The sequence below is a fragment of the Brachyistius frenatus genome, unplaced genomic scaffold (assembly GCF_029030835.1).
Source record: "Brachyistius frenatus isolate BFR_SWC_R1_liver_20210118 unplaced genomic scaffold, ASM2903083v1 Contig_23, whole genome shotgun sequence".
NCBI classification, from domain to species: domain Eukaryota; kingdom Metazoa; phylum Chordata; class Actinopteri; family Embiotocidae; genus Brachyistius; species Brachyistius frenatus.
This window is the reverse complement of record NW_027210622.1, coordinates 2,908,864-2,922,857: the sequence shown is the minus strand read 5'-3', so window position 1 is coordinate 2,922,857 and position 13,994 is coordinate 2,908,864. Positions and strand designations below refer to the sequence as shown.

The 13,994-nt window shown below is 40.2% G+C and overlaps 2 protein-coding genes across 6 annotated transcripts in view; both read right to left on the bottom strand.

Moving 5' to 3' along the window:
• Positions 1-180: 180 nt before the first annotated feature.
• smc2 (structural maintenance of chromosomes 2) lies at positions 181-10,075 on the bottom strand. The gene is made up of 25 exons (XM_069697375.1): positions 9,704-10,075; positions 9,378-9,527; positions 9,116-9,238; positions 8,925-8,963; positions 8,720-8,830; positions 8,578-8,622; positions 8,220-8,453; positions 7,763-7,912; positions 7,387-7,620; positions 7,038-7,197; positions 6,813-6,930; positions 6,144-6,282; positions 5,897-6,016; positions 5,575-5,779; positions 5,250-5,385; positions 4,646-4,770; positions 4,293-4,486; positions 3,661-3,804; positions 2,774-2,848; positions 2,385-2,504; positions 2,053-2,253; positions 1,848-1,964; positions 1,161-1,321; positions 891-1,038; positions 181-706 (listed from the first exon to the last, which is right to left on the bottom strand). The coding sequence occupies exons 1-25, from the start codon at positions 9,869-9,871 to the stop codon at positions 521-523; spliced, it is 3,603 nt and encodes a 1,200-aa protein (XP_069553476.1). The 5' UTR covers positions 9,872-10,075; the 3' UTR covers positions 181-520.
• A 116-nt stretch (positions 10,076-10,191) lies between these two features.
• The window catches only part of exoc1l (exocyst complex component 1 like), a 7,606-nt gene continuing 3,803 nt past the window's right edge, over positions 10,192-13,994 (bottom strand). For 2 of the 5 annotated variants that reach the window (XM_069697370.1, XM_069697374.1), the window contains exons 2-4: positions 12,608-12,711; positions 12,159-12,337; positions 10,192-11,329 (exon numbers count right to left, since the gene is read on the bottom strand). In XM_069697370.1, coding sequence (XP_069553471.1) covers positions 11,060-11,329; positions 12,159-12,337; positions 12,608-12,711 — 553 coding nt within the window. In that variant the 3' untranslated portion in view covers positions 10,192-11,059. Of the gene's footprint in view, positions 11,330-12,158; positions 12,338-12,607; positions 12,983-13,994 lie in introns of those variants that run through there. The other 3 variants (XM_069697373.1, XM_069697371.1, XM_069697372.1) reach the window with 3 other exon arrangements.

Here is a 13,994-nt window from a genome sequence, read left to right as displayed (position 1 = left end):
CTTATTAGTGTCACCGAGACCATACGTTCAAGCGAAATCCCTGTTACTACCACCGTCTTCAAATCTCACAGTGCCCCCAGATTGCAAAGCAGGTTCCAGACAAAGGGGGACGCTGATGAACCAAATCAACAGTCAAAATCATGAATATTTGATATCTTTTATTTAGTAAAATATGCATTTAAAAGCAGAAAAAACAAAACAGGATAACCTCAGACAGTTTTAACTGTAAATTTCCTTTTGTCTAAAGTTTTAAATATACAAAGATATGAACTCGCAGCTGAACAAAGAGAGGACAAAAATGAAAGAAAAAAATGCAACAGAAATGTACCCTAAAGGCTTTAAAAGGATGCAGAAAAAAACCTCTTCATAACATAAGGAGCAGTTACTGGGCACAGGGAATTCAAATGTGCACAATTCCCGAGATATTAACAAGTACACACTTTGTTAATTAATGTGGTTTCTAGAAGACATAATAGAGTGGATTTAAAATGTGACCATCCTGATTATTTTTGTGAAGTGATCAACTGATCAGCTGCTTGTTCCTCTTCTCTTTCAGACGAGCCTTATCTTGGCTTTTCTGGGGAAGGTTGGCGTCACTCTGGCTGAGCGCCGATCGAGTCACTGTGGACATGCCGTCGACAAACTTTGTCTTAAACAGGACGTTGGCATTTGTGAACATGCCGTCCTTTAGGGACACGACCACAAACTGTAAGGAGAGAGTTGAAAATCAGACTGGTAAAAGCCTCTTCTAAAAACTTTATCCAACAGGTATATAAAAGCACACAGAAGGATTAGGACTGACAGCATCAGCTTACTTCATGGCTGAAAGGTTAAGTGTCATCTGCTCCACAATTTAAGGCTTAATAAGAGAAGATATTTGCACGTTTTACCTGAGAGTGTCTGAAATGCGTGCGCAGCATCTGTCCAATATTCTGTGTGTGTGACAGATCCAGAGCAGCATCCACCTCATCTAAGATGTAGATGGGAGCAGGCTTGAAGAGCAGCATGGCCAGGATGAGAGACAAGGCCACGAGTGACCTGAAAACACACAAACAGGGTTCTGATTTCATTTTCATCCACAGAAACATTTAGTCATTGAGAGTATCGTTCAGGTCCTAAATCACTGACACTTAAAGACCATAGAACTGATTTTTGCTGACCTTTGCCCTCCACTGAGCTCACTGAGGTTCTCTTTCCAGGTGTTGCCCAGCGCCACCTTGAACTCGAGGCCCTCCAGGACGCCACCGCCCTGGGCAGGAGCCAGCTTTGCTGTGGCTCCTGGCAGCAGAGTGGAGAAAATGGACCCAAAGTCCTTGTTTACCTACAGAGAGAGAAAATAATGGTCACTATCTGCAGGATACTTTCAGTGAGGTCCAAAGTCATGGGTCTAATGACTCATCAGAGAGAACGTAAGCTACAAACAGACAGCAGTGTTTCCAATATTTAATCAACGATTCTAAACAATTGTGGGTCGTTTTTTACATTTAAAAGAGACACGTGAAAATAGTTTAACATCCCACAATAACTAACACACTCCTGCTCAAACATCAAGACAAGGAAACGAGTTGTATAATGAATGTATCGTATGTGGAAGCAAGACAATTTTGTTATATTGTACCTGTGTTTTAGAAAGAAAAAGTGAGGTTTTTTTGGGATAAAATAACCAGATGTAAGACTCCTCCTCACTGATTTGCATTATTACCTTATACATCCAGAGATATTATTCAGAAAAACGACCACTGTATAAAAGGTATTCATATTGTCTCAGTATACATTTTCATTATGCCCAAGTGAGATAGAAATGTCAAAAATGCAACGACAAATTGGATGCTGAAATAGCCGCACACCTTCTGCCATGCAAGGTTCAGAGCCTCATTCTTCTTCTGGTCCAGCTCCTCAATGGTCTGCAAGATTTTTGCTTTGTCGTTCTCCACAATCCTCTTTTTCTTCATCAGGTCGTTGTACTGCAGAAGGGAAGACGATTGTAGTTTTTACATTTGTTGGTACTATGACCTCTTGCACCCTTGGCCGTCTCTGTGTTTGACTCCTCACCCTTTCCTCTGCCTCGTTCAGCATGTTCATGGCCCTCTTGTTGACGTTCCTCTCCAGCTTGGTGGTGGTCTCCTCCAGCTTCTTCAGCCGCTGGCCGGCCTCTCGGGGGTTGTTGGTCTTGAAGTCGTATGAGGTGTTTGGCTGGCTGAAGAACTGACGCTCTGAGTGGATCCAGTCATGTTCCTGAAGCATCCGAGACACCTGCAGGACGAAAAGGTGGAGAGATGGATGTTTAGAAGAACCATGCAATACTAGTAAGATGAAATCTTGCATGGATATAGAAATACTTATTGCTGTTTTGTGTGTGTGTGTGCGTGTGTGCGTGCGTGTACCTTGTCAGCAGCATCGTGGCTGTCTTTGCGGTGCTTACTGATGTTGTGCTCCATCTCCTTGATCTTTAGCTGGACTTCGTTGTTCTGCTCCCTGATCTTGTTGGCTTCTGTGCTCTTGGCCTGGAGCGTTTCAATTTATATACATGAATTAATAATCAATCACATGTAAAGAAAAATCTAAGCAGTAGTCACCGCTGAAGAAAGTACATTTTTATTATAATTTTACACTCTTACACTCAGAACCTGAAACTATCACAAGTACAGTGTAATTTATCCAACATTTGTTGCATTATTTTGAATCTCCAGAGACCGCTGCCTGATTCAAACCTACTACCCTTCTCACGAAGGCCCTTTAAAACCAAAGCATTAAAGACAAAACCTGTATTTACCCTGAGCTCTTTGTCTTGTGCCATGATCCCTTCCTTCTGTTTGGCGAGCTCCTCCTGGGCTTTACGCACGGCCTCCTACAGAACAATGAGTGTTGAGAGAGAGACAACAGAGAATAATGTGAAATAGAGTCATTTACAGACATGACAACTCGCTAAGCATTAACACTGTCCTTTAAAGTACACAGTTGGAGTGGCGGTGACTTCAATGTATGAATTTCATTTTAGGAAACATCTAAAGACCAAGATGCACAGATTTTAAAAGACAGATGACACAAGCACATTATTCCTTAAAAAGTATATATATATATATATATACACACAGTGGACTTGGACCCTCAACAACAGCTTAACTAAAAATCACAAGTACAAAAATCTTAAGTTCATTTTCTCCACGTCAAGTGCTTTATAGGATTTAGGTCAGTGCTCTTGGAGGGCTGTTCAGGACTTTAATTTGATACAGATTCTTAGATTTGGACCGTCATCCTGTTGAAAAATTAACTTGCGTCACTAATTCTTTTTTGGCTGAATTCTTTAAAGTACCCTTTTTGAACTTTTCCACAATAAACACGCAGACTGTGGAGGATGGAAGCTTTTTCTGAATTCATGAATAGAGCCTCCTTTGTGTGAACAGTTTTTTTTCTTACAGACCATCTACGAGGTTTTTAACAGCAGATTCAGGTCACACGGGTACTCCCAGCCAAGTCACCACAGGGGTAACAATCACATTACCAATACACATGTTCAACCATGGCTGACAGTCAGGACTTGCCATAAACTGCCATTTAGAGGAGGCTGTTTTTGTTTTGAACCTTAGAAGTTTGCTGTTAGTTTACTGGTCCTAATAGTTTTTGGGGCCACTGTATACACCTTCAAAATGACACAAGTACCTTGTTCTGAGATACAGTGCAAGCCATGCTGTCTATCTGCTCCTGGAGAGCCTTCATTGCTTCATCGACAGCCTGAATCTGCTGCTTGTAACCAGCCTGCTCCCTCTGCAGCTCCTCCAGCTCCAGGGCCACGGCTTCAGACTCCTGCACACATAAGCAAAAACCAAACGTTTTTGAAATGCAACAGCCAATACTGGCTTGAATAATAATTTGTATATTTGGATATCGTTTTTCATTTAAATTCCATTGGTGAAGTTCAATTACCTAGAAACAGACATTCAGTATATGCATCCTCCCCCAGTAAAAAAAAAAAAAAAAAAAAAAAAAAAGAAATTCCAGAAACCATTAATATGCAAATATGTTTCATTTCAAATGTCTAACTACAGCATGCAAGATGTCCCCCACATCTCCATTAGAGTGCATTCTAAGTATATATGCAAGGCAGGCATGCTTCAAGTTTCTTCATCACACTGGTGTTCGATGCAGGAGCTTTTCACTGTCAAACTCTGAACATAAATCACTCTTTGCAGTGAAGGTCTAAACCAAGAGGAGTAACATTTACTGGAAGAAATCTTTGAGGGGAGGGACCCCTTTAAACAATGACTTTGTCTTACTGTGTCTGGTCAGTGTACCTGTTGCTTCTGCTTTAACTTCTTGTTGAAGGCATCGGCTTTGGCCTTGGCTGTGTTGAGCTTTTGCTGGGCGGCTTTCAGCTCCTTCTCCCTCTCTGCCTCCGCGTTCGTCATCTTGTCCTCCAGCACCTTGTATTTCTCTTCAGCCCGCTTCTGCACCTCCTTTGTGACCCGCAGAGTCTCCTCACTCTCCTCTGGTTTAGCAAACAAACCACATTTACTCAAGTTAAAAACCAAGATTAAAACTGGTCCAGTGTATAGTTTTATCTATATCACAAGTGTCCATATATGTAGGTCCTGGTGGAATCCTAAATCTAATGTGTTTTTTTTTTTTTTTTTTTCAGTTTTCTGACCAATGGCCTTGCGCAGCCTCTCCAGCTCCTCCTGCTGCTGGTGGAAGGAGCTCTGCTGCACCTTGGCCTGCAGGATCTGTTCTTCCTCGACCTTCAGCTCATGCTGCTGCTTCAGTTGGCGGTACCTACAGGAACCAAAATGTAGCAAAGAGAAGAAAGAACCAAAGGTGGAAAAAAAAATATGAGATCATGAAAGCTAGAAGGGAAGATCTGAAAGCAAGTTTCAAGTTTCAGACGACAGCGAGGGATTTTAACGAAATGAAAGTGGAAGACTAACAGTTATATAACAGTTTATAAATAAATTTTCAACACACTATAAAAGTATGTGTATATGATCTCCAATGAAACATATTGTTACACCTGCTTTTACAATTTCTGGTTATAACCATGTCTCCACTTTATGGGTTTCCACAGAAGGATTTGTAGTTATTGACAAATGCAATAACTTACTTACAGCTACATTACAGTGTGTTTTTATCGAACGCTTATATAAATGCTGAATGGAGCTGGGGTGCATGAAGTGTTACAGAAAAGGGACTTGAGTATTTGATAGTAAATGTATACGTGAATCATTTCAGTTTGGGCAGATGTGTGTTCTGCGTACCTATCAGCGGTTCCCTTGAGGCTGGCCAGTTGTCGTTCCGTATCATGAAGTTGGGCCTCCTTTTCATTCAAGTTGTCCTGGACCTCCTTCACCTCCTGCAGGCTGGACAGCACTGACGCTGACTGGGAGCGGGCACCTGAAAGACCAAAGAAAAAGCAGTTGCTCTGTGAGTGCATAAACTGTTTTCTTTGAAGTTTACCTTTAGATATAATGTTAAAAAAAATAATTACAATTCTATGAAACAATATTCTATATTTTTCCAATCTTAGAAACACAGCTTCTCTATTCCCCCCTTGCAAACGACATGTATCCTTTTTGCCCTCACCTCCACTCAGAGTTCCCTGTGGGTCAAAGATGTCTCCACCAAGAGTGACTGTCTTGGTCATCACCTGCTTGTCAAAGGCTACTTTTTTGGCATTGTCCAGGGTGTCACACACCAATGTGGAGCCAAACACGTACTCCATGGCCTTACGCAGGTCAGATTCATAGCCAACCAGTGACAGAGCAGTGTGAGCATTGTCTTCTCCAACCTGACAGAAAAAAAGAGGAAACAAAAAAAGGGCGATAGCGAGATAGCAGTGAGAAAAAAAAAAAATCCTCTCACCAAACGAGGACGCACCTCAGATTAATAGGCATGGTTCTCTCACCAGGCGCTTGGCAGTGTTCACCACTTTGTCATTAAGTGTTCTGGCAGAAATCTTGTTCAGGGGAATGATGGTGTACCTTCGCTGCAGCTCTCCCTTCTCCAGCAACTTTTTACCAGTCACCTTGTAAAGGCAAAAATCAATAACTCAGGTTACACAGTGCCACTGGACTGTGAATGAAATAAGAGTTTAAAGCCCTCTGACTGCACTACAATAACATACAGTATGTCCTGAACACTCTCACACCCACCTCTGTGTCAACGACAATGTTATACAGACGTCCTCCTGCGACAACCTCCAGTGCTGTTGCGTATGAGACGTCATGGACTGAGATCAGGTTAGCAAGCAGCCCCTTGACTTTGCTGCGATCCCATCCTCGCTCTGGGTCTCTAAAAGACAGCAGGAGAAACAAAAACAATGAAACACATTCAGCAGGTCATTAACAGCTTCACTCACTCTAATACACATGAACCTGTGATGTGACTTCATATCTCAACGGCTATTGCGACACGATAAAGTATGTTAATATTGTCTTCTCCAGTCCTGCCAAATGGTTATTCTTACAGATAGACCTTCGCTCAGAAGGGAATTAAGTGATCCCCCAAAACTCTGTGTCCTAATGACAATTTAAGCTAAAAACCTGTCTCACTTTAACAGGTATAACAAAGCTCAGAGTGAGGGAGCTGTCAGTAAAGTATGCAAGACATCTAATAAGGCAATAAGGTCATTTAAGTGACCATCATGTTCACATTATTTTCCATTTGGGTATTTTAACAAACAGTTTCTCAATACTCTTTTTAAAAAATATCCTTTTCCTTTAATGAATGTGGTTTCTATCAGACAGATACTTTATAAAGTAAGAAAATATATACGCCTTTATGTCCACATTATAACTTCACGTAGAGATGAAAGTTCTTACTTGTAGTCAAAGCGCAGGTTGGGGAAGCGGGACACGAGGCGCTCATAGGTCTCTTTAAGTTTTGCAACCTCTCTGGACAGCTGCCTTCTTTTTTCCAGCAGACTTTCTTCCTTCCCATCTGCATTAGGACAGACACAGTCCTACTTTTATCACACAGGTTTGGACAGAAAAGGCATCTTGTACAAAGAGCTTGGATGAACACACACACATGTACACTTAAACTACCTTCATAGTTGAGTTTGGCTAGCTCAGCCTCTAGTCTCTCCCTGCTGCTTCTAACAGCCTGCAGTGTGTCTTGATCTTTCTTGTAGCCACTGTCCATCTTCTTCACCTCTGCCTGTTTGGTCTTCAGCTCAGCCTGGGCATGCTTCAGAGTCATTTGGGCCTGGACAGAAAGAAGGGAAACAGAAACTGACAATCAAATAATTACCGAGGAGATTATGCCTGCAAAGTAAAGTCAAGATCGTCGGCATAGAATTTCATACTGAACACATGATTTGAATTTAAACAGTCAACCTGAAAAAAAACTTGAAACACCACATCTGCGACAGATATGTTCAAGTCCGTTCCTCACCTGCTTGGCCTCGGTGTCGGCTTTGCTCGTGTCATTCTTGCAGGCCATCATCTGCCCGGCGAGTGTGGCCTCCTCTCCATCCTCGTTGGCAGAAAGACCTGCAGACACAGCTTTGAAATACTGCTCAGCTGCTTCCAGGGCAGCGCTGTCCTTCTTTCCTTCCTCTTGTAGAGCCTGAAGCTGCTCTGTCAATTTAGAAACCTCTTTTTCCTTCACCACCAGCACTTTCTTGTCCTAAGAATGAAGGAAAACCATTACGGATTAAAAACTCAGCTCTGCATACAGCCTTTATTGTACGAAAATGTTAATTACTAGAAAAGTCTTTGTTTGGACAAGTCATACAGTTACACATCAGAAAAAGTTATCTATTAATTACCTCTTCCATACTCTTTACAAGCTCCTCCCTCTTCTTGGTTTCATCTTTGAGATTCTGTTTTTTCATGTCAAGTGCACTCTGAGCTTTGGCGTCCACACGTTGAACATCAGCGAGAGTCTCTTCCAGGGACTTTAATACTCCGTTCACCTCCTAGAAATGAAAGATGACTCAAAACTTAGTAAATTTTGTTCTGCAGGTAATTTTGAACATTTCTTTCAAATACATTTTTAAGACAAGAGGTCATCCAGGCTCAAAAACTCTTGACTAAATACATTTTCTACTGAATGAGGAAAACCAAATTAGATAAGTCATCAAATCATTCTCAAATAGCAACTGACGAGGATAACAATAATAATGTCACTTATCACACTTTAGTTGACAAATTAAAAAGAAAAGGGGTATGTAGTAATGTTTAAAAAGCACCCTTATCCCTCCCCTCTCTTCCAGTGTACAGCACCTGGTCTTTTTTCTTCTGCAGCTCCTGAATCTGGGCTGAGAGCTCCTGGATTTTGCTCTCGTTCTCGGCCATGCTGGCTTGCATCTTGGTGATGTTATCTTGCATCGCCTTCAGGTTCTCTGCTGACTTCAGCTTGGTCTCCTCGGCACACACAAACAGCCAGGCCACGTACAGTCGCGACAAGTGCTGGATCTCACGCATCAGCTTCTGATACTCCAGGTATGATGATCGTTCCTGCAGACGGTCAATGGTTTGAGGGGGAAAATAAGGAATTAAATCAAAATTAATGCAAAATAATTGGTCATGTTTTAAACCCATGCAAGTGCCGTTCGAGTTCAAATTTTATACTCAACCTTACCTCTTGCAGTTTCTGCATAGTTGGAGTAATTTCCTCATCCAAAATCTAAGAGTGGACAAAGGAAACAGTTCACTGCAGCAGCAGTCCAACAAAGAACAAATGAAGACAAAGAAGTGTAAATGACTCGTAAAGTCTGACTTACAGTCTGGATCTCTTTCAGCTTGGCCTCCTTCTTCTCAATGGTCTTCTGAGCACTAATCTTTTTACATTCATACATCCTGGTGCCTGCTGCCTCCTCAATCATGGCAAGGATCTGGTAGAAGAGAGGTGGTCATTACTAGAAGTCCCGGGAAGGCAGGAAAATGTATGAAAGAGTTCTGTTAGTTAGATAGATATGCATGTTTTACCTCTGGCGGTTTCATATTCAAAACCTTGGTGATTCTTCCCTGAAGTATTGAAAACATCACATTTTATTAAATTTACTCACTGATTTGAAAGAAAGTAAAATATCAAAGAATGTGATCTGTTGTGGGGAAAAAAAAAAAAAAGTCGGTATCTGTGGAGGGATAAAAACTCAAGCAGAAGACACAAGACTGACCTGCATGATTAGGAAATGTGGGTTGTTGACGTTGAGGCCAACAGAGCAGAATAAGTCCTGCACCCTGGTGTTGTTGGCATTGACTCCATTGATGAGGTACTTATTCCTGCCACCGATTACCACCTTAAAGAAAGAAAGAAAGAAAGAAAGAAAGAAAGAAGAGAAGAAAGAAAGAAAGAAAGAAAGAAAGAAAGGGTCATGTTTTAATAACAGAATTGCCAATGCAGAGCCAAAGTACCATCCTTTTATTTTCTTTCCCCACCTGTCTGGTGACCGTGATCTCATCGTGGGTTTCAAACCCCAGAGGACTCTGACTTTTGTTGGAGTTGTCAAAGGTAATAGACACAGTAGCTTTGGTGATGCCCCCCTGTCCGTTCTTGTAAACCAAGTCCTGGAGGTTGGAGGCTCGCACCTTTACAAGCAAAATGACACCATTTTTAAGATGAAATGGTTTTCCTAGTTATCTTTAGAACAAAAACATCATTATCATAGCAAAACAATAACATACAGAGTGTATAAAAAAAAATGTAAGGTCACCCACAATGGATTTTTTTTTTTTAAATTACAGAGCGACAATAACACACTTACATGGCTGAGGTTGGTAATACCCAAAAGGAAACATATGGAGTCCAGGATATTGGACTTGCCGCTGCCGTTCAGTCCTGTGATGGCGTTGAACAGCGGGTCAAAGCCGTTGATCTCAGTCCGCTGTGCGTACGATTTAAATCCTTCAATGATTATAGATTTGATGTGCATGTTTAGGCCGTGTTCTCTCTGCCGGCTCCGGAGATAAGGTTCGTCGTGTTTTATTAACAAATCGGTAAGTTCACAAAGTGAAGCACTGGCTTACTGCGCAGTGTTTACAACCGACAACCGGAAAACTCGTTCTGCTCTCTTCTAACTTGAATTTTGGCGGCAGGCATGGAGCCGCTGGTCCGTCCGGTCTTTGCCTGAGGCAAAAACAAAATGTATATCTTTACAGTGCGTGGGTGCATATGTATTTAAAACGAGAAAATATGAATCATTTGAATTTCAAAGACAAACACGCAAACAGCAGTCATTTATTTATTTGTGGATATGTGTAATGATTTTCGTCAGGCAGTTTTTGACTCTAGTAAATACCCTTCCTGGTCGTCTGTTGTTTTGTGTTGGGGCCATCTGGAGGTACAAAGCTGAACTACTGAAGAAAAATAAACGAGTATGTTGCAATAAATAAATAAATGAGTATGATTTATATTAGCTGCTTTTATATATATATATATATATATATATATGCAACAAATATTTTTAATGTTCATAGCATGAGCCCAATTAAAATATTTCTAATGCTGATTCTGAGCCCATTACCCTCTAACCACACATTTCTAAAGCCTTTTTGGTCATTCCTTGCATTTTTCCCTGTTATTTATTCAGAGGACTTATCTGTTATTTTTTTTCTATAAATTTATTTATAATATAGAGAATTAGCTAAATATTTCAATCCCTTCTTGTTGGTGCATTGAATAAAAATCCGACGAGGAAAACCTAGTTTTTTAGTACGTTGAAAATTATATAAAATATAGTGGAATCAGCCAATAAAACATCCATTATATGCTTCTAAACATTACATTTATTGTTACTAATAATACATATTTTTGTATACCTTTAAGAAGGTTTAGTGAGAGAGGCAAGGGATCTTTTATTGTTTTACTTGTTATGTGCCATTTTTTTTTTTTAAATTCACAATAGCACCCATAAAAGATTACTTTCAGGGATAAGAAGTCAACAGAAAAAGATTATACAGTTGACAAAAACAAAACTATTTGAAACTTGCATTTGCAATAAAGATACATTCAACATTAATGCAAAACACATTTCTAGGTGTATAACTCTTTGTCAAATGTCTATAGTGTCACAAGCTTACATTTACTTCACACCTAATCGCACAAGCTATACTTTTAGTTATTATGCATCCAAGGGCACAGGACACATGGACAGACAAACCAAATTTAATGCATAGAAGCATATCTGCGATAGAACAACACAGTCCCCTCTGTTGGAGTAGAAGGAGGTCGGCTTGATGTAAGCCCAGTCAAAGTTCTGCAGGTTCAGTGACCTCTGACAGTGCCGTTCACTAAGGGTAACCAGGGCACGCACCATGGAGTATTTGGCTGAGGAGCTGGTGGCGTTCACACAACGCACCTTATCGAAGTGCAACAGGAAACAGGGGTCATCCTGGAGCCAAAGGAATGAAAAAAAAAAAAAGAATACAATTTTATTTGTGTCTAAGGTATAAAATCTTGCACATTCATTTCAGTTAGAGGGCTTATTGTAGACACTAAAATATCCAAATATCTTTAGTTTATTATGTATTCTATTTAGTCATCAAAGATGGTTGATATTCCCATTGTGCAGTGGTGTATATAAAGTCGTTCAAACTATCACCACCCGGAGCAGCTATAACAATAACATGCTGCTTACAAACTGATGCTTCAATATTATTCATCTGGTGATGTGATAAATAGTTGAATAATTTGTACAATTACACTCCAACATTTGCTTTCAAGACGCACACATTTGCATGGGATGATAGTGTTGTTTTCTCTTTCAAGGTAACATAGACAGACCAAATCGGCAATTTTACTTTAATACTTTAATTAAATTCTGCTGCTAATACTTATGTACTTTTACTTAAGTATGATTTTTTTTTTTTACTGATAATGGAGTATTTTTACATTGTAGTGTTGATGCTTTCACAAAAGTAAAGGATCTGAAATTCTTCTTCCGCCACTGCTCTTTGGGTCTAAACAAAACATCAGTAGAGTAACAAGAGGTAGAAAAACTGACTTATTAACTAACAAATAATAATTGATTAGATTTGAATTAAAAGACAAATGTATTCATTTCATATTTCAGTAAATGGAGCAAATGATGCAATTTTATCAAAAAATATCATCTCATAATTAAATTTAAACTACTGCTCATAAAGGAACAGATTGTCTCCATCAATACAAAATTTGACAATAAAAAACAATGGAAACGGAAATAAAACTTGGTTAATTACCACATCTGGGTCTCGTCCATCCACCAAAGTCAAGTCCTCTAGGGACCAGTTCTCTGTCCTCCTGTAGCACTCATGTATGCTGGAGCGTTTGGTGTGGGACTTCTTGGATCCAGATTTTAGGGACTTCTTAGACATTTTACATTGCACGATGCATAACTGCACCACTTTGTTTTTTTCAACTACAGGATGGAAAACAACATATACCGGTAAATAGGTGCAGTGCAGGACTAGGCTTTTAATCTGCAGTAACAGTAACAGTAGAATACTTGGAAAAGAATAATTTCAAGCCTTACAGACATTTCTTTACAGCCTCTGTACAAGCAAACTTTTGTAATCATTAGAAATATACATTTTATAATCAGAGCAGGATCTGCAACTGTAAATGATCGAGCATACATTCATCCTCAAAAAACATACTTTTACTTTTAGCCAACATGAAAGCTGTTTACCTGAGACACAGAGAAAATGTCTTCCCTGCGACGGCTCTTCAATCTCAATAAACTCCACTAGTTTCTGTTTTGCAGGTCGGAATAAAAGTCTCTGCATCTCCTCCCTCAGAAGAGACGACATCAGAGAGGAAGAGAAAAATCAAAGCGTCACAAAAAAACCCCAGAAACAGCAAGAGAGAAGGAAAAAGACAGTGACAACAGATGAGAAAAGCTAAGAAAGAAATGAGATGTGACAGATATTAGCAAGATCGTGACAGTGGAGGAGAACCCCTAAATCTGTCAGTGGTGGTGGAGAGGGAGGTGGTGATGTTTCCTCCTGTCAGACCTCGTGAAAGTATGTGCTAGTGGGTTGATTGTGTGTGAAATGTACCACACACACACACACACACACACACACACACACACACACACACACACACACACACACACACACACACACACACACACACACACACACACACACACACACACACACGGTCGACTCAGTGTCAGGTTTGATGAACCATGTCCATGAAGCACTGCTTTCACACAAATTTGCCCATGAGAGACTCAGCAGAAAGGGGGCAATTAAAGACCAATCTCTTCATCATTTCACATTTTTATTGCTTCAATTAAGATCCATTATGATGTCATGAAGGTTTCCTGCAAATATAGATTTCACTTTTGCTTCTTTGTTAAAGTGTGTCTTATACACAAACATAAACACACTTTACTGGTGTTGTTCCGCTCCCAACACACACTGACAGTCCTTTCTTTCTTGTTGTGGTCTTTCTGTCTGTCCTCCACTCACTCACATAAAGGCATTGATATATATTATGGCACCGCGCCCACTGTTTGTCCGTGATTAAATGATTGTTGTGTGGGAAAAGGATGTCCCACAGCACTTTGCATGTTTTCCATTACTCTGTAGTAATTCAATTTCTGAGAATAGGTAAAAGTAGGGTGACGCACTTATATAAAGGAGGTAGTATTTTTAGCACATAAAGGAAGCTACACTTCTTTAGTGATCATGGCTCCACAAGATAATTTGCTCGATGTACTGACAGACATAGAGAACATGTAACATGCAATTGAGCATGTTTTTAAAGTTCCATAGAGGCTTATCAAAAGAGTGTGGGAGGATTTTTCTATTAGCAAAATCACCCCAGAATGACCCAGACCAAAGCACTGATTTGATTTGTTTGCAGGAAAGAGTGTGGCTCCATTGGATCTGTCACATTTGTGAAAACAATGATGGCTCGTTCCACTGCTAAGTGCTTTATTGTGGTTGTTGTTGATGTTTTTTGTGGGTGATCACTTGAAAAGCTTTTTGCCTCTGAGATGGAAAGATGAGCAGATGGGCAGGAAGTAGGGACGAGAGGAAATGTACAAGTGTTGGATCTTATGA